This window comes from Chionomys nivalis, chromosome 6 (genome assembly GCF_950005125.1).
Source record: "Chionomys nivalis chromosome 6, mChiNiv1.1, whole genome shotgun sequence".
Classification (NCBI taxonomy): Eukaryota; Metazoa; Chordata; class Mammalia; order Rodentia; family Cricetidae; genus Chionomys; species Chionomys nivalis.
This window is the reverse complement of record NC_080091.1, coordinates 5,282,634-5,305,453: the sequence shown is the minus strand read 5'-3', so window position 1 is coordinate 5,305,453 and position 22,820 is coordinate 5,282,634. Positions and strand designations below refer to the sequence as shown.

At 57.7% G+C, this 22,820-nt stretch overlaps 4 protein-coding genes across 6 annotated transcripts in view; 1 reads left to right on the top strand and 3 right to left on the bottom strand.

Moving 5' to 3' along the window:
• Positions 1 to 100: 100 nt before the first annotated feature.
• Positions 101 to 2,679, bottom strand: Amh (anti-Mullerian hormone). Its single transcript, XM_057772480.1, has 5 exons — positions 2,238 to 2,679; positions 1,761 to 1,903; positions 1,474 to 1,582; positions 1,220 to 1,379; positions 101 to 1,111 (listed from the first exon to the last, which is right to left on the bottom strand). The coding sequence occupies exons 1-5, from the start codon at positions 2,647 to 2,649 to the stop codon at positions 262 to 264; spliced, it is 1,674 nt and encodes a 557-aa protein (XP_057628463.1). The 5' UTR covers positions 2,650 to 2,679; the 3' UTR covers positions 101 to 261.
• A 311-nt stretch (positions 2,680 to 2,990) lies between these two features.
• Sf3a2 (splicing factor 3a subunit 2) lies at positions 2,991 to 9,176 on the bottom strand. The gene is made up of 9 exons (XM_057772433.1): positions 9,061 to 9,176; positions 6,195 to 6,356; positions 6,018 to 6,089; positions 5,208 to 5,254; positions 4,825 to 4,934; positions 4,364 to 4,413; positions 4,153 to 4,293; positions 3,986 to 4,054; positions 2,991 to 3,904 (listed from the first exon to the last, which is right to left on the bottom strand). The coding sequence occupies exons 2-9, from the start codon at positions 6,318 to 6,320 to the stop codon at positions 3,104 to 3,106; spliced, it is 1,416 nt and encodes a 471-aa protein (XP_057628416.1). The 5' UTR covers positions 6,321 to 6,356; positions 9,061 to 9,176; the 3' UTR covers positions 2,991 to 3,103.
• Positions 9,177 to 9,309: 133 nt separating this feature from the next.
• Plekhj1 (pleckstrin homology domain containing J1) lies at positions 9,310 to 12,303 on the top strand. Its single transcript, XM_057772434.1, has 6 exons — positions 9,310 to 9,735; positions 9,819 to 9,886; positions 9,957 to 10,023; positions 11,080 to 11,170; positions 11,248 to 11,311; positions 11,382 to 12,303. The coding sequence occupies exons 1-6, from the start codon at positions 9,642 to 9,644 to the stop codon at positions 11,490 to 11,492; spliced, it is 495 nt and encodes a 164-aa protein (XP_057628417.1). The 5' UTR covers positions 9,310 to 9,641; the 3' UTR covers positions 11,493 to 12,303.
• The window catches only part of Dot1l (DOT1 like histone lysine methyltransferase), a 42,355-nt gene continuing 31,808 nt past the window's right edge, over positions 12,274 to 22,820 (bottom strand). The window contains exons 17-28 of one of the 3 annotated variants that reach the window (XM_057772432.1): positions 22,640 to 22,741; positions 22,319 to 22,456; positions 21,851 to 21,976; positions 21,233 to 21,717; positions 20,989 to 21,124; positions 20,405 to 20,551; positions 19,675 to 19,801; positions 18,586 to 19,163; positions 18,206 to 18,411; positions 17,358 to 17,422; positions 16,202 to 17,140; positions 12,274 to 15,629 (exon numbers count right to left, since the gene is read on the bottom strand). In XM_057772432.1, coding sequence (XP_057628415.1) covers positions 15,034 to 15,629; positions 16,202 to 17,140; positions 17,358 to 17,422; positions 18,206 to 18,411; positions 18,586 to 19,163; positions 19,675 to 19,801; positions 20,405 to 20,551; positions 20,989 to 21,124; positions 21,233 to 21,717; positions 21,851 to 21,976; positions 22,319 to 22,456; positions 22,640 to 22,741 — 3,645 coding nt within the window. In that variant the 3' untranslated portion in view covers positions 12,274 to 15,033. The other 2 variants (XM_057772431.1, XM_057772430.1) reach the window with 2 other exon arrangements.

Genomic DNA, 22,820 nt, shown 5'->3' with positions numbered 1-22,820 from the left:
GAGTTTAATGCCAGCACTGGGGAGGTAGGGTCAGTCCGCTCTCTGTGAGTTCGAGGCCAGCCTGGTCTGCATAGTAAGTTCCAGGATAGAGAGACCCTGTCCTTAAAAAGTGATGGAGATGGAGTGCATCCTCCCGGACTGGAAGGTGTGTGTACGTGTGTGTAGATCTAGCACTTGAGAGGGAGGTCCCTCCACCCACAGACACCCCCGCTGAGTGTTTGCTGATCTTTATTGGTATACTGTCTGGAGACAAAGCAGGCGTCAGCGGCAGCCGCACTCGGTGGCCACCATGTTAGGCACGTGGTGCGCGCTAATGCGTTCCTCGGACAGGCTGATGAGCAGCTTGCCCGCGTATGCAGTGGGCACGCAGCAGGGTAGGCGCCCCAGGGCAGCCCCGCGAGCCTGCATCTTCAGCAGGAGGACCACGTGGTTCCCGTAGTGCGGGTTGCGGTCGGACTGTGGCCACACGCAGGTGCCTTGACAGTTGTTGGCCTGGTAGGTCTCAGGGATGAGCACTGAGCGCTCTGCCCGCAGATCCACACTTAGCTCGCGCAGCCTGCAAGGCCCTTCTGCAGCGGTCTCCACGCTGCGTCCAGCCCTCCCGCGCCCTTCCCTCCCACGCCACTCAGCACGCAGACCCTGCAGTGCCTTTAGTAGAAGCAGCGCGCGCAGTGGGTCCCCGGGGCTGTTGGAGTCATTGGGGCACAGCGCCAGCAGGCGCGACAGCAGAGGGGGCGCAGCGGGTGGCAGACCTGGAAGGCTACGCAGCTCTGAGGCCGCCGCCTGCAGCTCCACGGCCACCCTGCGTGCCAGGTCGGCGGCCCAGGGAGCAGAGGCAGGGCCCTGCAGCGGCGTGGGGTCCCCCACGGTGGCTGCAGTGGGAGACAGCAGCAGTAGCAGGGGTTCCTCCCCATCGAGCAGGCATTCCAGGGCCGCGGGGTCCGACAGGTTGACCAGGCCCTGTGGGAAGTTGGCCAGCGCCCCAGGGTCCAGGGCCAGACGCGTGTGAGAGGCTCGGGTAGGGGGTCCCCGCAAGGCACGCACTAAGCGGGTGAGAGTCTCTAGGAAGGGGTCGGCGCTGTGTGGCAGATCCTCCGGCTCCAGGGGCAGCCTGGAATCGAAGGCAGTGAGCCAACCTTGAGCACAAGAGGCTGTGGTGGGCGCATTTCCTCCTCCCCACATCTTCCCAGTTCCAACTCCAGCCCTGCCGTGCGCACACCTGGGCGGCGGGAAGGGCATGGTGTCCAGCTGGCCATGCGCTGGCTGCACTGATGACTGGGTAGGTGGCAGCAACAGCAGGGTAGGGGTCATACGTGTGAAACAGCGGGAGTCAGAGCCAAACAGAAAAGCCTGCAGCTGGGCGATGCTCAGGGTGGCACCTGCGGGGAGTGGGCACGTGGCTAGCTGAGGGGAAGGGCAAAGGGCAGCCTCTTTTCACACCGTCCCTTCCCCTCTGCCCGGACCTGGACCTACCTTCTCTGCGTGACTGAAGAGTTAGGGCAAGGCCAGGGCCACTCCAGGCCCCCGCTGGGATATCCACAACCAGCACCAAATAGCGGGTGTCCCGTGTAGGGCAGAGGTTCTGTAGACATCGGGACTCTGCTGGACTGAGGATGGCCAGGTTACCAGGCACACCCATCCCATACCGGGAGTAGATTACCTTGTGTACTAGTGACCCCAGGAACCCTTCTATTAGGCAGATCTTTATACACCCCAACCAGACGGCTGTTCCGGGATGGCCCCATGCCACTCTCACGTACCTGTGTGCCCTGCAGTCCAGTCCCTGTGACGGTGACCTGGGGGCCGGGTCCCGGGTATAGCACCAGCAGGGCCCGCTCCCAGCGGATGGCTCCCCCACGTGGAGGCTCTTGGAACTTCAGCAAGAGCGTGGGCTCCCACATCACTGTGGGCGAATACTGGTTGACAACTGAGCCTGAAGCCACTAGTTTCCGTCCCTCAAGACCTATCCTACAGAGAGTCCCTCAGCTGGAATCTAACTGGAGATCTCCTGTGGCCACGCAGGCCTGAAGGACCCTGACCCCAGCTGTGAAGTGAGGACCTTGCTTGAAGGGACTCGGTGACCCTTTGCCTGGGACGGAGTTGGGGTGTTGTGCTCCGCCATCAAGGCTGTGCCTGGCAGCCAAGCAATAGGGCCTCCCTGCAGCCTCCCCCGGGTCCTCGGAATGAGCCTCAGGTTGCACAAGGCACAGGGGTCCTGAACAGCGCCCATCACATACCTTCAGTCAGGTGCAGGACCAGCAACTGCTGCCCCCCAGGCTCCCCCAGCCAGGCCCCAAGGTGCTGCAAGAGTGGCAGGACAGCCTGGGCATCAGGAGTGCAGACTCCAAAGGTGGCCAGGTCTTGGGGTCCCCAGTGAGACTCCTGTACAGCCTCCAGGAAGGCATGCTCATAGCTGTCCAGGCCCCCTACTACCCTTAGCGGGATTCTGCTTCTGTTCCCCTCTGCTCTCAGCATCACCAGGCACAAGGGCTCTGGGGGATCGCTGGGAGGCCAGACCCCATCCTCAAGGAAGATGAGGCCCCTGGTGCTGGGGGCTCTTTGGAGCTCTTCTCTGAGAGTCTCCGCCTGTAACACAGCCCCCATGGTCACCAGCAGTAGTGCCATCGGAGAGAGGGGTCGTCCCTGCATGGCGGTGCAACAAAGTCTGGAAGGCCCTGCTTATATGCATAGCTGAGCAAGAGTGCTTGGGAGGGGCACCCCTATCAACTCTGGAAGTGACCTTGGGGGACAGTGCCTGGCGCCCAGTATGTCCAGCAGGTGGGAGGTGGCCTTCTCAAAGGGTTTTCTGTCCTCAAGAGACAGGCCCACAATTGCAGAAACCACAGCTGTCCTTGAGTAGCTCCCATCTGCCTAGGGAGCCCACCTGGAGGACTCACAGAACCCCGGGTCACCATGCCTTCAATAAGGCAGTACCTGCCCATCCCCTCCACTCCCCCAAGACAACATAAGAACCACACTGCAGACAGGGAGACATGGGGGAGGCTGTTTAATGGACTCAGAACAGGACAAAATAGAAAACTTTCCAAGGACTGGCCCCAGGAAAAGGCTGCGCATAGGCAGCAGGGGGTGCTGGGGCCATGACTCAGTTGCCTGGGGGAGGGGGAGGCATGTTCCCAGGGCCGTCTGAGGGGAGTGGGGGCCTTAGCATGGGGGGCATAGGAGCTGGGTGCACCCCAGGATTTGAGGGGTGAACACCTGGAGGCTGAGGGTGAACTACAGGTGCAGCAGGGTGGACTCCAGGAGGAGGCTGGGGGTGTACCCCAGGTGCCTGAGGGTGGATGCCAGGAGCTGGGGGGTGCACCCCAGGTGCCTGAGGGTGAACTGCAGGAGCAGGTGGGTGTACTCCTGGAGCCTGAGGATGAACTCCAGCTGATGGGGGAGGGTGGACCCCGGGAGCTGGCGGGTGGACCCCGGGAGCTGGTGGGTGCACTCCAGGGGCTGCTGGGTGGACCCCGGGAGCTGGTGGGTGCACCACAGGGGCTGGTGGGTGCACTCCAGGGGCTGCTGGGAGCACACCTGGAGCTGGGGGATGGACCCCAGATGTTGGTGGGTGGACCACTGGGGCTGGGGGATGGACCCCAGGAGCTGGGGGATGGACTCCAGATGTGGGTGGGTGGACTACTGGGGCTGGGGGATGGACCCCAGGAGCTGGTGGAGGCATTTGGGGAGGTCCAGGAGGCCCAGAGGGAGCAGGCCCGGTGGGAGGCATAGGGGGCAGAGGCAGGCCACCAGGCGGAGGTGGGGGCAAAGCATCTGGCAGTGGTGGGCGAGGAGGCAGGCCATTCATGAGTGGGGGAGGGGGCCGCTTGACACCTGGGGGTCCAGCAGGGAGGCTGGGTGGGGCAGGTGGCTTCTCCATCTTAAAGTGGAACTGAAGAAAAAACTGTAGGGAGGAGCGTCAGTGACCGCAGGGGAGGAGGGTGAGAGGGAGGAGGAGTGCCATGCAAGGGCTGCAGAACCTCACCTGCTTGGTCTCTCGGTTCCAGTGGGTCCAGAACTTTCCCTCTGCCTTGTCGATCTCCCGGCTTGGCACCTGGGAGAGGAAAGCACAAGCTTCAGTACCCCAGGGTGGAGACGGGGACCGACAGACAGGCTTCCCGGCTGCCCATCTCCTGTCCTCGGTGTCACTACCTTGAAGGCAATGGTCTCGTAGGGCTCAGCAGCCATGAGCAGGTACTGCCAGCGGCGGTCTGGGGGCTCAATCCTCTGCTCGTAAGCAGACATGAAGCGGTGGCGTGGCATGATGCCCTCGGCAATCTCAGGGTAGTCAATCTGTAAACGTGCACAGCAGCATCAGCACCACACTCACGTGTCCGCTCCACCCCGACTGGCCCCACCTCACCTGAAACAGCAGGCTCTGCTGGCCCATCTCTGTGTCCCTCTGCTTGGTCACTGCAATACACAGGGGAGAGGGCTGTTATGTGTCATAGGTGCTCACCTGGCTAGGATCTGAGCAAGACAACCCAGCCCAGCACTGCATGGTCAGGACGGTGTGGACAGCCCTCTGCAGCCACCCTGGGTTCCTGCTGACTACACGACTGGCTTTCTGATCAGGCCAGGTCACTCGGGGGCCTCTGCTGAGGGGCTCTGGGAGTGCTGACTGCAGAAAACCTGCCTCCCCATCCTTCTGGAAGTTTCTAGTGGGGGATTGGTGCTTATCGCCCACCTGTGGGCTGCTATGACGACAGAGGAAGTAGCGGCTATGTGTCCTAGGGATGGGTGTATCCTGTGCCAGGGCCCACAGGGCTCATTCATGTCGCAGCCCACAACTGTAGGCTGGCCGACACACACACACACACACACCTTTGTAGCCAGGGCGGCCAATCTTCACAAACTTTTTTACCTCCACCTTGACCTTTTCAGGTGCTGGCTGGGCAGGGGCTTCCTTGGCCTCTTTGGCAGCTCGCCGGGCCCTACAAACACAAAACATGGATGCATGGCCCCTCCACCAGCTGCCAAGGCCAAGCATACAGGCGCCAGAGCCCCCTGGCCTTGGAGCTCATGGACAGGATGAGGGCTCAGCCCTGGAGTCTCCCAAGCAGGGACAGAGCAGGTGGGCACCAATCACCCCACTGTCCTTGCTCCTTAGCAGTCAGCTCTGCAGAAGGACTGCCAGGCTGGAACACAGGCAGAGTAAACACAGGGCCTTTCCCTCCTCCCCACCCAGCCACAAAGTGAGGGCTCACAAGTTAGTCTGATGCTTCTTCCCTTGGGTGTGGGCCAGGTAGCTCCCCTGCAGAGAAAAAGAAGACAGGTCACTGAGGGGGAGGGGGAAGCAGGACAGCTCTAAGGGGACCCAGCCCACGGGTCTGACATGAGTCTATAGTTCCTTGGAGCATGGGAACCTATGGGGATGCAGTGGCCGTGGCTGCACTGGGGAGCAGTGACACGCCATGCCACTCTGGGAACCTCTCTGTGGTTAGGACCAGCACACACACCGAAGTCTTCAGTGCTGACCCCACTACAGGGGTCTGGCAAGTGCTCAGGGAGCTCCTGAGGGGGTGGTGGAGCCTAAGCTACTGCTCGGCATCCTGCACAGCTGTGGCGGCTGACTCCATTGTCAACACGGTCACTGCTGATTGCTCTGCTCATCTAGTCCTGGACTACCAATGGACTCCAGTCCTCACCTCCTCCCTGATTCCCTAAAATGCAGAAGCAGCCCTGTTGCTGGGGACATTCACAGATCAGACACACTGACTGCTGTCCTGACACCAAGGTCAGAGAAAGAGAAAGGGTAAAAGGGCAGCTGGTCCCCAGGCCACCTTTAGTGTAGAGCCAGAGGCAGAGCTCACAGAGCTGGACGGGCACACAGTTCAGCTCAGTGGCTGCTTACCCAGCACAGCTGAGAAAAAAATAAAAGAATTCAACCAAACCAGACCAACACTGAGGGAGCCCTCGGCTCTGGGTGATAGGTCCAAGGTCCACCAATGTCACCCCATCAGTGTAAAGGCCACGCATATGCCCAGTGGGGGACGAGGTCAGGTGGAAGCACGTACCTCATTGTTATGCAGCGTCAGGCAGAGTTTGCACTCATAGGATCCCAGATGGTTTTTCATAAAGTATGGGTCCTGGGAGGGAATATAAGTACCTGTTAGACCACAAAGCCTGGTTCTCTGAACCCAAGACGGAGGTGTTGTAGGGGCTCTGTGTACACGGGGACACTGCTCCCAAACCTTGTTGATGTCGATGGTTTCAAGGGCCAGCTGCCGCAGGCGCTCCCTGCGGTCCCGGTTGCTCTCAGAGGAGGAGGCCACGCCCCCACTCCCAGTCTTGCCTCCAGGTCTGTGCTGGAAGTCCATGGTGCAGGCCTGGGAGCTTCAAGAGACAAGAGAAACCTGGGAGAAAGAAGAATCAGAACACTGTTGGTACTGCTAGGCCCATGGGGTGGCCAGAGACTCACGCAGCAGGCAGGCAGCCCGTCACCTGTATGTCGCAGACTGGATTCTACCTAATCCCTAGGGCCAATGTGAACCAAGTACAGAAACCGCCAGTTTTTGCTAAGCAAGCCCAAGACCCTAGTATCATTTCTTCAAATCTCAGGTAGCCCAGGCTGTTCGTAAACTCATTATGTACCCGAGGCTATCTTTTCAACTCCTGGTCCCCCAAGCACTGGAATTATAGGGGTGTGCCATTACATCAAACTGATTCTTTGGTGTTATGAGGGGGGTGGGGGAACAGGCAGAGTCTTACAGAACTTGGCTTGGCCTTGAACTTCCTAGGGGGAGGACTGCTTGTGTTTGAACTCTTGATCTTCCCAGGTAACTGCGGTATGATGGGATCTCTCTCCATAGCCCTGGCTGTCCTGGGACTCTCCACATAGACCAGGCTGGTCTCAAACAGAGATTCACCTGCCTCTGCCTCCCAAATGCTGGGACTAAAGACCACCCCGCCCCCATCTAACACACAGGGCATAAGGAGCTTTTCCCAGTCTCCCGAGTTCTGAGCTGTCCACAGTGCTGTAGAAAGCTCTGTGTCGGGCTCAAAGCCACCAGGCCATGTTCTCCTGATGGTGGAACACTTCATACTGTCTGCTGCAGGACTCTGGTTATAACTCAGAGTGAATTCACAGTGCCCAGGAGAGAAGTGGAGGGCAGCTCTTGTCATCATTGCTGGAGCCTCAGACAGCAAAAGGAACCTTGCAAACGGGATCAAGACTCTTTGAGAGCCGGGTATCCCAATTATCTACAATGTCACCTTGGAGTCTGCCTAGGAGGTAGGTAGGAGAGCTCAAGGCAGAGACACTACGAGGTCACTGGTTGTCAGTTCCAAAGGAGGAAGGGACACAGAGGCCTCTGGATGCTGGGAAGATGAGAGGATATGAACTCAAGCTGTGAGCTGTTTCATACTCAGCCACCCAAGGACTGAAAAAGAGACGCACTGTCCACATCTTCCAAAGCTACCAGGATACACATTCCTAAATTAGATGGAGTTGGCCAGATGCAAGAGCAGAGTCCAAGCTGGGCGATGGTGGCGCATGCCTTTAATCCCAGCACTTGGGAGGCAGAGACAGGTGGATCTCTGTGAGTTCGAGACCAGCCTGGTCTACAGAGCTAGTTCCAGGACAGGCTCCAAAGCCACAAAGAAACCCTGTCTCGAAAAACCAAAAAAAAAAAAAAAAAAAAAAGCAGAGTCCAAGGGTGGCACAGTCTGCTCCCCAGAAAAAGAGGGCACCCAGGGCAGTGACAGGAGGGAAAACTTTGACCTCTGGCAAAGAGGACTCCCAAGAACATGAGACTCTGGCCACTCTTCCAAGGGGACAGGGTGTCCAGCCACAGGCTTGAGGGTGTAATTCAGGGGCAGAGTGCTTGTTTAGTATCCATAAAGCCTCTAGGGTGTGTGCCTGAGGATCCACTGAAGGAAAAAAATCCATCAGTTTTGGAGGGTGGGGGAAAAAAGGACAAAACCAGCCTGGGTGACCACATTCCTTGGTTCTGGAGGTGCACAGAATCCTGCAAAATCTCACAACTGAGCTACCCTCTCAGCCCATGACGAACTTTCAACCTCCAAAAACACAAGCACTTAATTGTGGGGCATGGCGGTGCCCGCTCTCATGTCAGCTCTTGTTTGAGTTGGAGGCCTGAGTGGGCTATGCAGTAAGAACTTGTCTTAAATAAGAGATAAAAGGGCGCTGGGTAGGTTGGGGAGTTGGCTCAGTAGTGAAAAGCATTTGTGCCCTTGCAAAAAAAACCAGTTCCGTTTCTAGCACCCAAACTGGGCAGCTGACAACCAGCTCCAGGGCACCTGGCACTCTCTTCTGGACTCAATGGGTACCACACTCAACATGCACACACACATAAAAACACATAAAAGATAGTCTGAGGAAAGCAATGTGAACACTGGCATTTATAATTCTGCTTCGTGCCCCAAGCTCCTGCGACAACACTTCCCCACCAAAGCGGACTGTACCCTCCCACCGTGAGCAGTAATAAACCCAAATTAGACACCCAGGTGTAGAGATACACGCTGTTCATCCCAGTACTGGGGAGGCAGCGGCACCATGATGTGTGTGAGTTCGAGGCCAGCCTGGTTCACACTAAAGTTCCAGGAGGGCCTGAATTGTGCGGTGAAAACCGTCTGAAATAAAAGTTTTGCCAATGACTGGAGACGTGCGACCTCATGGACCACCATTAAGATTATCGATAAACGATCGACAAGGGAAGAAAAGCGGTATTTGAGAAGGTGCTGCTCTGGTCCACTTTGGGAGGAAATACCGTTATCTTTTAATCGCAGCCACGGACCTACTCAGGTGGACAGGAGCAGCAGTCGCCAGGGCCCTAACGATGAGGGAAACTGAGGCAACCAAGGAAGTCAAAAGAATCTCTAAGACCCCGAACCACGCCAGGGGCCAGTGACGCGCGGCGGGAATCCGCGACGCCGCTACGGCCCAACGGGCCTTACGAGAGCGCGCTCTCCGTGCGCGCGCCAGGCCCGAGGAAGAAGAACGCGCCGCCCACCCTCGCTCCCATCCCCACTTCCAATCCCCTTCCAGGGGCGCCGCGGTCTGGGCAGCCGCCACCGACAAGCCGCGCAGCTCCTCACCGGCGCCCAAGGCCGCGATTCCCGGGCTTAACCTCCGCGACGGCCACGACTTGGCTGCGCGCACGCGCACGACGGACTAAGCGACCACTTCCGGGAGCAAATGAGGCGGAGTTTCCTGTGCGCGCATGCCCGAAAGACGGACTGGGTTCTAGAGGCGCGAGGACAAGGAGTCTACAGTGCGCACGCTCATTGAGATGTCCACGAATTCTCGTTCTGCTCTAAATCTCGTGACGCTACCTATCGCGACAAGACGGAATCTGTCTCACCAGCCCGGAAAGGGGCTTCGCTTAACGTGGGGTGCTATGAATCTAACGTAAAACTTCACGTTTAGTGTGTCTGACGGTTACCTAGGGACGGGGAATTTCTCTCACTTCCGGCTCTGCGTGCAACTGCTCCGACCCGCACGTCAGTGCCATCTTATGGTAAACTACGCGATAAGCTCCCCGACGCGCAGGCGCAGTAGCTTTGATGGGACTTCCGGGAACGTTCCCTGAGACTTTTATGGCGCTGGTTGCCGCTTCGGAAAGGACGGCGGCCGGGAGTCAGGGCGTGTTTTAGTTCGCGCGGATCCCGGCGGTGTGATGCGGTACAATGAGAAAGAGTTGCAGGCGCTGTCCCGTCAGCCGGCAGAGATGGCCGCCGAGCTAGGCATGCGGGGTCCCAAGAAAGGCAGCGGTGAGCGGTTCGGGGCGGGCCGGCTCGATTCCCGGGTGGGCGGATGAGAACAGTTCCGCACTGACAACGCCCTGTGCCCACAGTGGCCAAGAGGCGGCTGGTGAAGCTGGTGGTCAACTTCCTCTTCTACTTCCGCCCGGACGAGGCCGAGGTAGGGGCGTGGGGGACTCGGGGGGCCCGCGCGGCCCGGAGGCCGGCGCTCATGGCCGTGTCTCGCGCAGCCCCTCGGAGCCCTGTTGCTGGAACGCTGCATAGTGGCCCAGGAAGAGCCCGGCGGCTTCTCCATCAGTAAGTGCGCTGGTCCCCACTGTCACCACCCCGTACTCTTGCTCCACGCACCTGTCTTCCTTTTACTCCCCAGGAGCCTCCATTTGTCATGGATCCCTCGTCTCCTGAGGACCCAGCGCTGCAATAGCTGATACTCTGAGTGCCCCCGGGTCTGATCTCCGCTGGTGCAATCATAGTTTCTTCCCCCACCTTCAGTGCCTATTCTTCGCAAGGATAGGTGCAGCCTGTGCAGATTTTACTTGTATTAGAAACAGTCTGCCGCGGGTAACGCTTCTAAGGCTGAAGTGACACCTGTTAAACCTTCTTCCTTGGCGATCTTTACGGTACCATCTTGTAGAGATTTGGCCCTCATGTCTTCTCCATCATCACACGGGGTTCTCCATCTATACTCTTAGTTTTTCTTTTTTGCACGTGTATATATGGAGTCCAGAAGTCAGTTTCTGGTCTCTTCACCATCCCCTCTTCCCCTCTTAAAACAATACAATTGTATGTACACATTCGTGTATTTGTCTACACGCTACAAAGGTCAAAGGACAACTTTGGTTCTCCTCTTCCACTATATGGGTCCCCGCTATTGAACTCTGGCCATCAGGCACGGCAACAAGCACCTTTACCTGCTTGGCTATCTCATCCGTCGCACATAGACTTGGTTTTTAGGCTATACTGGCTGACAGCAAGCCTTAGGAATCTCCCCATCTGTTTTCTCAGCACTGAGATTCCAGGTGCATCCTGCTCTGACATGGGTGCTGGGGCTTGAACGCAGGTCCTCCTGCTTATTATATGTGTGACAGGCACCGTACCTACTGAGCCATCGCCCCAGTCCTATTACCATTAGGGCCTACTCTAATGACCTCACATCAACCGGTCCATATGTGATTACCCGACTTCCCAGTGGGTCCCTTTTCATGGGTTCAGGAGTCAGCACTCTGGAGGGGACAAGCCAGCCTGTTACCAGGAACCCCGGGTGAGAGGAAGTTGGGCCTTCTGGCCAGCGGGATGTGGGCCAGGTGGACACCCAGCAGAGGTGGCTGGCTCCCTTCCTTTACCCCTTTCTAGGCTTTGTGGAAGACCTCAGCAGGAAGTATCACTTTGAATGCTGTAGCCAAGAGCAGTGTCAGGAGTGGATGGAGGCTCTTCGCCAGGCCAGGTGGGGCTTTGGGAACCACTGGGAGCTGGGTGGAAACATGGGGGAGTGTGATCAGTGAGCCCAGCCCTTTTCTCCAGCTATGAGTACATGCGAAGAAGCCTCATCTTCTACAGGAACGAAATCAGGAAGATGACAGGCAAGGTGTGTAGGGGCGGGGTGGGGCAGGGCAGCCCTCCCTGGCCTTGTTCACAGTCAGCATGCACCCCCACAGGATCCTTTGGAGCAGTTCGGCATCTCCGAGGAAGCCAGGTTCCAGCTGAATAGCCTGCCTACGGACGGGCGGACTGCTTGTATTGGTTCCCAGCTAGATGTGTTGGACTGACCTTTGCCTGGCCTCTGGCTATCTTTGAAGGTGTTTTTTTGGAAATGTCGTTCAAAGCCAGAGGTCCGGAGGAGGTGGGCAAGGGCTTGGATCCTTGTTCCCATACCATCTCCCTGCCAATACCCTTGAGTGCCCCCAACTGGGGACTGAGCCTGGCACAGCTCCCCTGTCCGTTATTGGGTGAATGTATCATGCTAGGTAACGCTGTGAACCCCACTCCTGCTGATAGAGCAGGCCATGGTGCTGGCCTTCAGTGCTGAGCCCGTTCTATAATAAAGGTACCCCTTTTCCAAGCCACACAGTGAAGTAAATGGGGAGAGATGGGGGCACGGGTGGCAGAACAGCTCTTCTAAGAGCTAGGCCGGGCTGGGCAGTGGTGGCACACACCTTCAGTCCCAGCACTCAGGAGGCAGAGACAACAGATCTCTGAGTTCTAGGCCAGCCTGGACTACAGAGTGAAACTGTTTTGAAAAACAAAACGAAAAAGACTGGGCTAGGCACACACACACACACACAGCTTGTGGGACAGGTTGTTCCCAGTGTGCCTGGTACCAGGCTGGCTACCCTCTCTGGGGAGATGTGGAATCCTGTCTGGGTTTTGTGGGGGCACATATTAGTGAGTCCTGCGTAAGGGACCCATACCACCTGGCTGTGAGCAACTTGAATGCTATAGGGGTGCCTTGACTGCGTTTTCCTCGGGCTCCTCCAGAGCTGTCATCATCCCTCAAGGGAGGTGACAGTAACCACACAAAGACAGACCACACTGAGAACCGGCTCAAGTGAAAACAGCTTTTATTACTGTGTCTAGAGGCGGCAACAATGTGTGAGATGCCTTGGGAACCAAGGGAGAGAACAGTGCACCCGTTAAGTACAGAGGTCATTACAAGACAGAGCAAAGCTGCATCAAGTTACAAACAGGCCAGGCTGCCAAAAAAGCTGTGTAGGTTGAGGGTGGGAACCGAGGTGTGTCTGGCAGAGTCCCTTTGTGGGCTAGCGTGGGAGTAGGTCCCAGTCCGTAGGGCTTTCTATCAGTTCCTGAGCTCAAGCCCTGCAGCACCCTTGGGCTGGAATACCAGGGACCACTGAGGCAGCCTAGCCCCATGCTAAGATCATCAGCCAAGGAACCCAGGGTCACCGTGCACCATGTTCAGTTTACTGTAGGTTCCCCTTTCTCGTGGGCTCAGGAGAGGACTTGGAACTGTGCCCGCCTGGAGCACCTGCGGCCCACTGGGCCATGCGGGCCATGAACATGCAGTGTCTGTCCCCTAACACTCAAGTAAGGTGGGGCAGCGACCACTGGAGCAGCAGCTGCCAAGGTGGCAGGTGGTGTGTACAGTGTTCACCCAGTGTCTTGTTCCAGGCCTGGGACTTGCTTAACTTTATGGCCACCCTGCCCTGTAGCACCGTAGCTAGCTGTGGTGTGCAAGAACAGGCCTGGCAAGCATGAGCACCATCGCAGGGGGTAGGGTGGGGGGGTGGAAGGGACACCAGCACCATCTTCACAACTGCCAAGGGAAGCAGGTAAAGACTGAGGGGGTCAACATGGCCTCCCTGCTTAGCCTACCTACCCCTAACCTGAAGTGAGCAGCATTGAGGGCAGTCAGGACCACCTCAGCAAGCTAAATCAGCCCTGGCCCCTTTGCAGCCACACCCAGTGCACCTGTCCCCAGGACCAGGAAGCAACTCTTGGACATAGGTAGGTGGTGCCCACAGTGACCAGAGGCCCTGGGTGGCCCAGCACATCTGGGCCACACTCCCGCAGGGCCCCTGACCAGCGCCATTTTTTTGTGCATTTGAATAAATAAATGTATTTTTCCTCCTCACTTTTCTTTCCGTTAAAGTTCACTGTGCATTATACAATCTAAAAATAAATGCAGTCAAGTCTATGAAATTTATAAATCTCCATCACATCTCTATAAAATACTGTCACTCATCATGTGACTCTCTTATACACAGATGCCAGGGGACCCACAGTGGGCCAGCCCCATGTCACCTGGCCAGCATGCCCCGAGCCAGAAAAGCAAAGAAATACAAAGTAAATGCACTTGTCACAGGAGCCACTGAGCACTGCAGTAGTGGCCCGCACCTGTCAGCACCACTCAGCCCAGCCGGGCACCCAGTCCTGCCCCAGCCCAATCTGCACCCACAGCAAAGGCACGCCTAAAGTCACAGGGTTAACAGCAGGGTGTTCACAGTGACAGCGGGCGAGTTCCGAGGAGGGGAACCAGAAGTCAGCCCCCATCGTGCATGCCTGGCGTGCCTTTGGTATCAGGACAAGCAGTAAGGGTGCCAGTAAGGGTGCGTCTGAGAACTGTTTGGCCATGGTCCGCATCTGGGGCAGCACCCAGGGCAAAGTTGGAGATGGGTGGGCACGGGCTGGGTGGTGAGATAGCACCGGGACGGAGTCGAGTCCTCCTGGTGGCCAGCCCGGCAGGCCAAGTCTATAGGATTCTCTCTCACAGACACTTAGGTGTCTCAAGAGGTTGCCTTGGACGACTTTGATGGAATAAAATAAGTCAAAATTGCTTATACTTTAAAAAAAAAAAAAAAGATAAATACTTTATCTAAAACTATCGACAGTACAAACTGGACCAGTCCAGCACCTCCTGCGGTGCCGCCAATTCACAGTGGCTCCACGTCCGGCTCCGCCGGCCTGGCAGGCAGCAGGCTTGGTCCACACCGTCCTTGCATAGGTCGTGGCTGAGGTAGAAGTCCTAATTACCTGCAGGGAGGAGGAGCATGGGTTAGGTGCATTCAACATGTCCTCTGTGGCCGAACTGCCCCACAGGACACGGGGCAGAGAGGGGTGTTCCTGGTAGGTACTGTTGGGCCCAGCACCCTCCAGCTCTGCCTTGCTGAGCACACAGGGTGGGTTAGCTGGAGAGCTCTAGCCCTAGGACCTCCAGATGTGGTTGTCAGGCTGTCCTGTACTCAGGCTAGGGCTACCACATGGCCATACCCTATGGAGGCCAGAAGGCTGCCATCTGGCTCTTCGCCCACAGGGCATGTCTACTGCCATGATGAGAGCAGAGCAGGGTTTGACAGCCGCTGTTCAGGGAGAGGTGGACAGGGACCTGCTCCCTGAACCTTAAACCCCACCTCTGCTCAAGGATGCCCACACTACCACCCCAGGCAGCTTTCTGCCCGTGGACAAAGTCAGTCTGCAACCTTACCTACTGACTATCCCTTGTTTCCCTTGCACAGGCAGGCTCGTGACAAATGCCTTAGTTTAGAGCTAAAAATGTGACCCCAAAATCAAGGACTGCTTTGGGCCAGGAGTCTCACAGTAGGTTGGGGCTACCTTGGCTTTGGTGAGCCACATTCAAATCTCATCACCTCAGCTGTCTTCTCAGCGGCTGGCTGAGGACCAGGTAGTGCTGCACAATGTTGGCCCTGCCTCCCTTAGCGCACCCCCCCCATCTCCACGACTCAGGACCCCAGGCATCTGGTGAGCCCTGCCAGCCGTCTTCTGGGCAAGAGGAGGGGTGGTTTGGCTCTAGCCTTACCTTACAGAACATGAACTGCTAGCTAAGCAAGGTCTTTATCGAGGCTTAACCCCCGAAAGGTGCGCAGCATAAGGAGGCGGCATGCCAAGGGAAACCCACACAGCAGATGGCCCCGAGGAGTTGGCCTGTGGGGCGGCGGGCGCAGCCTGCGCCAGGGCCAGCCGGGGCAGGGGCTGGTGGTGCACCGTGAAGGAGGGGCGGGAGACCTTGTGTGGAAGGGAGGCGAGCTTGACAGACAGAGAGGCGTTAGCAGGCTGCAGAGAAGCGGCAGAGGAGGGGGGTAAGAAAGCTTTGTTAGCCGGGAGGGAGGCCAGGCTCTGCAGAAGCACTGGCTCGGAGTTAGAAGCCAGCAGCGCAGGTGGAGGAGGCAAGGTGACGTTAGGAGGAGGGGGTGCATGGAGGACAGGTGGCCCCGCAGGGGGCCGGCCCAGGTGCTGAGGAGGAAGTAGGGGAGGTGGAGGGGGCGGCCGAGTCTCGACCGAAGCTGCAGCCTGAAAGGAAGAAGCCGAGGTGCTGGCCGCCGCCTGCAGCGGGCTCAGGCCCAGCGTGGCACTGCTACACACAGCCCCGCTACTGACACCAGCTCCAAACGGGTGAGCAGAGGCAGAAGGCACCGCATGGGTAAAGACACCTGTAAACAGGAGAGAAAAAGCAGCTTCAACAGGCAGCACGTTCCAGGCAGGTGGAGCAAGAGGAGCACAGTCGCCAGCAAGGAGAAGCAGAAGACAGCGTGACTCCGGTCCAAGCGCAGGCACAAGCAGCAAGCAGTGGGCTCAGTGCAGGGACACTTACCTGCCAGGATGAGGCCCCGCCCCTCGGGCCCACCTGCCCGCCCCTGCCCAGTCAGGACTGCACCATGCCTGGCCTGTGGCCCAGGCTCCACTCCGCCCTGTCTCTGAGCAGGCCCTCTGGACTCATTCTTGCACCAGGCCCGCTTCCACAGACCGGCCATGAGGCATGTGGGTGGTCACCTCAAACAGGGAATGCCCCAGGAGAAAGAAATGCCTAGTTAAGTGCACCGTGGTCTTCTGAAAACAAGAGGCATGCGTTATAAGGCTAGACAGTCTCCTTCAGTCACACCATGAAGACGGCCAGGGAGGACACAGGGACACACTCCCATTGTATCTTCTAGAGAGCTTGGGAGGAACCTCCCAAGCAGCTGGTGAGAAACTTGGGACAAGACGTCCTCCCTTCCTTGCCTACCTCCAACGGTTCCACCGGTCACCCCGGAGGAGAAGCTGCCCATGGTGTGCGAGTTGGTGAGTCGGGGCGCAGCAGATGACACGTGCACCAAGCCTGCAGCGGCGGGCACGGTGCTGAACAAGGACTGCAGCACAGAGGAGCCGGCCACAGAGCCCAGGTTGGCCTGCAGGGACATGGGGCCCAGAGTGAACTGGGGCCCAGGGGTGAAGGTGCTCAGAAAGGGCCGGGCAGCCTGGGCAGCAGGTGTCGTACTGCCTGCAGAGGAAGCTACAGTCACTAGACCAGGGCCACCGAGGAGGCCACCCGGAGGCACGGCTGCAGCAGAGATGAAGAGGTTGTGGCCACCCTTGAAGTCCAGCTCACGGTCACGGCCCTTGCCTGCCCTGCTGCCATGAGGCAGTGCAACTTTGTCCGCAGATCCACACAGGGGCAGGGCCTCGCCTGATTCCTTGCCTGCATTGCCCTCGCCCTTCAGGCCACCCAGGCCCTCTGGCTGCCGCCTACTGAGGAAGGGATTAGTCTCCGTGGTACTATCCTTGCCCCGCTGTGATGGGAAGCTCAGGCTGGCCACTTCAGGGCCCTTGTGGGAGAGGGAAGCACCGTCGTTGAAGCTGTGTAAACCGAGGTCTGCAGCAAGGCCCCCACTGAAGGCCAGGCCGTTGGGAGGGTTGGCGCCAGGGCTCGGGCCCTCGGCTGCAGTCAGAGAGCCGGCAAAGCTTTTCCTTGGGTGGGTAGGGAGCTTGGCCTCAGCTGCAGGCTCGTCCAGAACTGGCCGGAAAGAGAACAGGGGGCTGTGGCTCAGTGCAGAGCCAGCCTGCAATGGACTGTCCACGGCCTTGGCCAAGCTGAGGTCGGAGATGGGTGAGAAAGTGGACTTCCATTTGCTGCTGTTCACAGGCTCACTCGAGGGTGCAGGCTTCCTTCCCACCAAACCACCACCTGATGGGAGAAATCAGTGGCCATGAGCTGAGCCTACCATGTGGCTGGCACACATTCTACTAGGCAGAGGTGATGAAGAGGTGAGAGGCTCATGCACTATGAGACTTCTCTTGTCTGCCCCTCCCAACTCTCCATGCACCAGATGCAGTCCCAGGCTGGCCCGTCCTGAGCACGGGGCACCCCCACACCTCCCGGCTCCAGGAAGGGAGCACATTACCATTTTCCAGCGTCTTTGGAGGAGATTTGCTTTCTAAGGAGATTGTTGCAATTTTTCTTTCAATTCTGTGCAAAGAAAACAGTCACTGATGTATGAATCTAAGTGCTCAGAGAGTATATCCGAGGACTCTCTACACGCACAGCTCAAAATGAAATGTCCAAAGGCTGCCCTCTGGTCCCGTGTGGAAGGGCCCCTGAGTAAACCCAGAATAAGTCGGGGTCAACAGCAGTACTAGGGCCCAGTGTCTGTGCATGGGCTGTTCTGGTGGGGAGCCCAGAATGCCTGTGCACATGGTGACACTATACATACAAAGTAGGGCGACCTGTAGGAGCTTCCCTATTCTGAGCCTTAGCCAACCTGGAGCTAAATGCAGCAGAGGCCCGGCTCACAGGTGGTACACACATCCATGATGGTCTACAATGGGTCAGTGTATTTGTCAGACCCTTAGGAATGACAGTGGGCAGCGATCTTAAAGCACATCAAAGTCAGAGGCCAACGCGTGACCAGAATTCACACTCGCAGTAGTAACTCCACTGTGACACTCAAAGGTAAGCATGGGACCTAGTGATGCTCAACAGTCTACAGTGCAGTCATAATGTAGGTGGCAGAGAGGGGCACGTGATGTCTTTACTCAGGCTGAACACCCAGAAAGTCCTCACAGATACACACAGACCCCACAAGCAGTACTCTACACTGCTCAACAAGAAAAGCAAGGTAACACCCATTGAGAAAACAGCCTTGCACCAGGGAGGTCAGGATTGAAAGATAGCTAACAGAGGCCACTTGGCCACACGATAGCCAGCATCTAGTCCAACCATCACCCTGCAGAGCTGTCCCCCAGGACTCACCGGGTACTGCTGGGCTCATCCTCAGAGCCTGGCTCCTCATCTGAGGTAAGTGGTGAGTAATGGGCCCCATTCGTCGGGCCCAGGGGCCGCTCCTTCCTGAGCACCGGGGGCTGATCGTGGTCCTGGTAGGGGGTTGGGGAACTCTTCAGGGAGCTCTCAGGGGATGAGATGGCTGTGATCTCCAGGGGCTGATTGATGTTGCTGACCTGCGGGATCAGGGAGGGCAGATGAGCCACAGGCCCAGGACAGGGTTTCGGTGCCAGCTAACCCTTGAGACCTCTACAGTCACCAGCTCCTTGTGAGGGTACAGGTGGGGAGCGAACAGTGGGGCTGCACACCAGCCACTGTCCCCACCCTGCAGGGACGGGCCCTACACTTACCATGGAGTTGAGGTTGAGGGGAGACCCCGAGGACTGTGTGAAGAGGCCGGCGACAGTTGGCAGAGCCCGGCGCTTGGGGGACACACCCGTGCTGAGGCTGAGGGTTCCAGCTGATGCACGCTTCCTTCTGCTGCGTTTACGACTGTCCTGCCCATGGCTCTGTACAGAGTCCCCGCGGGTTCCAGAGGTCAAGGGGCTATGCCTGGTAGAAGGCGACTGCTTAGAGCTGGAACTGGCTGCAATGCTGAACACAATCCTCCTCTTAGCTTCATTCTCCGGGTCTGAGACGGCAGGGTCAGAAGGCAGCTCCCCCTTGCTGGTGTCCGGCAGCGGACCTTGGGCAGTCACACTCAGGCGGGGACTGGCCGAGAGTTGGTGGGCAGGAGATGCAGGGCCAGAGTTGCGGGGCTGCGGTAGCAGAGGCGGATGCTGTGGTGGTGTGCTGCGAGATCCCATGGTGGCAAAGAGGCTGCCAGGGCCAGAGGACTCATCAAAAACAGCAGTCTCCATTCCAGATGCCATAGGCGCTGGGCTGTTGGCCAGGGCTCCACTGATGGCCACTGAACCAGTGTAGAAACCTTCCATGAAGACACCAGTTAATCAAGGGAGGCAAGGAGGCCAAGCCCACTCTAACAACACCTCACCCTGGGAGGAACAAGCTGAGGTCAGTAGCCGCTTCCTAGGGTAGACCAGGGCCATAGCATGGGTAAGTGTGGGCAGGCTAGGCCCAGAGGAAGACTGGTTCCCCATTTCAGTCATCTGCAAACACCAGGGCACACTGGGTGCTGTCCTGCTGGGCGCCACCTGAACCTCCAGGAACCAGATGACCTCAGCACAGGACAGCTTTCTGGAACTGTTCCAGACCTTAAGTATCCCTAAAAAAAGTTGCCTGGCCCTGCCCTAGCTCAAAACAAATCAACAGGAGAGAACTAGAGACTAGTCCCCTGGCTTCTGGTCACACAGAATCCTAGACTCAAAACCTCAGAGCTACCTGCTGGGTGTTTGTCCCAATGGGATCGTCTCCCCAGAGAACATGGCCCCTAGCAGGAGGAGGTCCCTATGTGGTCGGGGCGGGGGGGGGGGGATCACCTGTGGGTGCCAGTGTGAGGCTCCTGCTCCCTGCTGCACTGCCCCCTGGACCATGGGCGGAAGCACCGATCTGCTTTTCAAGTGTGGATGAGTCTCGAGGCTGTGGCCCAGGGCTGGGAGTGCTCCTCTGCAAAAGAAAACCTGCCTAGTCAGGGCAACAAGAGACAGTGGGGCAGGAGGGCTGTGGGCAGGGAGGACCCAAGAAGGGATAGAGCTGGGCTAGGCCTGAGAATCCAAGCAGAAAGGTCAAGTCACATTCAGTTAACAAGGAGTGCAAGAGGCACGGGGTAAGGTGGTCAGATGTCAAGGCCAGCTACAACTACATGGTGAGTTCAAAGCCAGCCCGAGTCACACAAGACCCTGCCCTCAAAATAATGCAGAAGGAAAGCAAGACTGCAGTTTTCCCAGCCTATCCTCCGTGAACATCAGCACTCTTAGGATCCAGCCATCAGGGACAGCAACCCACAGGGCCATGTCAGCCACTGCTGTTTGAGTGGCTAAAACCCTCTTTGTTATTTCTTCTCTGTTCTGTTTCTTACAAAATACATCCAGAGCCCAACCACATGGCAACAGGATTAGCTCGGATGCCCTCTCGCCAGTCCCCGGATGACCACATGCTCAAACTCAACAGCATCCGACAGAGACATAAAGACTGAAGTTGAGCCTGGAGCCCCACCACAGCCAGCACAACCACAACCATCACAACTACCATGTGGCCCAGCACACTCACCGCCCTCTCGGCGCGGCTGGGCAGCACCACACTGGCCAGTGGGATGCTGACGGGCAGCTTGTTGGGCTGCACTGTGCTGAGTGGAATGCTGACAGGCAGGCTGGTGATAGTCTCCCCATGGCTGCTGTAGGCACGCTCCTTCACACCCTGTCAACAGATGGCCATGCTCAGCTGCAGACTCGCTGCAGAAGCCACCCTCAGGATACGGGCTGGTTAAGAATGCTGCCCACTCTCTCTCTGTTTGAGACCTGTCACCCTGGACTGCCTGGCCTCCCAAATTCCTCTCCATCTCTCTACATACAATGGAGGCCCCAACCCCCTTGGTCCCACTCTAGATCCCCCAAGCAACTGGCTAAATCTTACTCCTGCATGTAAGTACCTGAATCCCAAGGACACAGAACCACCCATGGGAGGCTGACACACCTGCCTCTGCAACCACTCCATGAGGCCTGTGGATGCTAATCCCCATCTCCTCCCCAGGTCCCCAAACCAAACTTCATACATCCCACAGCTGAGAATGCTCTGTGGAGTGAATGCTGCGGCTGCCTGGCCCACTCAGATGACTTCTTTCATTCAGCCCTTACCTTTTCACTACCCTTCTCTGAGGTGAGCGGCGAGGTTGCGGGGGAGGCAGGCAGTGGATCCTGGGGGCTGAGCTTCATGCTGTTGGACAAGCTGGGGCTCTGGTAGGGAAGGGTGCTCTCCTTGGCATGCTCTGCCCTACAATGAAAGGCCAGTCACCCTTGCTGAATTCACAGCAAGCAGCCCACGCCCAACAGCCCCAGGGCAGCAGACAGCAGCACAGCCCCTAGATACATGTGTGCTTACCGAGGGTGTAGCTCACCGGCAGCTGGTTTGCTAACCCCAGTGTGGTCCTGGCTCAGGTGCCGCCTCAACACAATCTTGGCAGGTGACAACCGGGTATAGTCTGGCAAAGTTAGGCCAGACAACTTTTCTAGCCGAGGCCTGCCACTGTGGCTGGGGGTGCAAGGTACGACCTCCTGATCCAAGGGGGAGGCCAGGTACTGGGGGGTATTCTGCTTGGATGAGGGCCGACTAGCTGTGCTGCAGAGCTCGTAGCCAGCGGCATGGCCATTCATGGAGAGCTCGGGGCTCATGCTGCTGAGGTGTGGCAGGGAGATCTTGGCACAGTCCAGCTCAAGACGCAACCGCCCAGCATCGGCCTCCAGCTCGCGGCCCAGGGCACCCTTGCCACGCAGATGCAGGGACAGAGCGTCATCTGGTGGCACACAGGACTTCAACTGCAGGAGCTCCTGCTGTCGCTGGCTCTTCTCCAGCTCCACAATGCTGATCTACACGATGGGAGGTGTGTCAGAGCAGCCTGGACTCTTACTGTGAGGCCACACACACCCCTGTTGTCCATCATCACAGATGCCCTTCTGAGGGTGGGAAGATGGGGTCTGGTGCATCACCCCAACACCCCACCTGCAGCTCCAGGCAGTGTCGCTGCTTCTCTGAGATCTGGCTCCGCAGGGCCTGTTTCTCTTTCCGCAGGTTCTCCAGAGACAGTGTGGACCAGTCCAGCCTCAGCTCCTCACACCGGGCTCTGAGCTGTGGGCACAGACAAGATGTCAGCAGCTGAAAGCAGGATAGCCCGTCTCTCTGGGCAGTGCACTGAATACTTCCTACAGTTGTGGCACATGGTGTCAATACCCACCCACAAAGCAAGGTGAGAAAGGCATGTGTGACACAGCACAAAGGGTCCCTAGTGTGATTAGGAATGGGGTGATCCTTGCAGAGCCCAGCAAGAATGTGGAGAAGCAGATCCAAGTCCAGCGCTAAGGCACTAAGTCAGCATACCTCGGGGCTCCCGAGTGGGAGATCCTGCCCTCCATCCTGCCTATGTACAAACCAGCTGCACCGCCCCCTACACACACACACACACACACACACCAGCTGAAGGCTCTGGCTCCGCAGCTCACTGTTGTCCTTCTCCAGCTGCTCTGACTGCTCCCGCAGCTGCTGGTTGTGGGCAGAGATCTCCTTCTGGGCCTGAATCAGGTCATTGTAGGTCAGCGCCTTCACGCCCAACTAGGGATGCAGAGGACAAACCAGGGTGAGTCCCAGTGCACAGGGAACAAAGGGAACGATAATAACCATGCAGCTCTGACCTGGGTACAGCCAGGGCCACCCTCTGCTTCCAAGGTGGCCAGCCACTCTATGTCAGTCCTTCCATAAGGGTAAGGGAAGCTGAACTTTGGTCACCCCAGTCACCTCATCCAGTTTCTGCTGGAACAGTCTGTGGATCTCCTCCTTTTGGGCTTGGCAATGACCGAAGAGCTGCTGTGCGGTGTCCAGCAGCTGTGTGTTCTTCTCCTGCAAGGGAGGACAGGAGCAGGTGACCTCAGCGCCCCGACCCGACTAACGACCCCACTACTGACATTAAGGCGGAGCC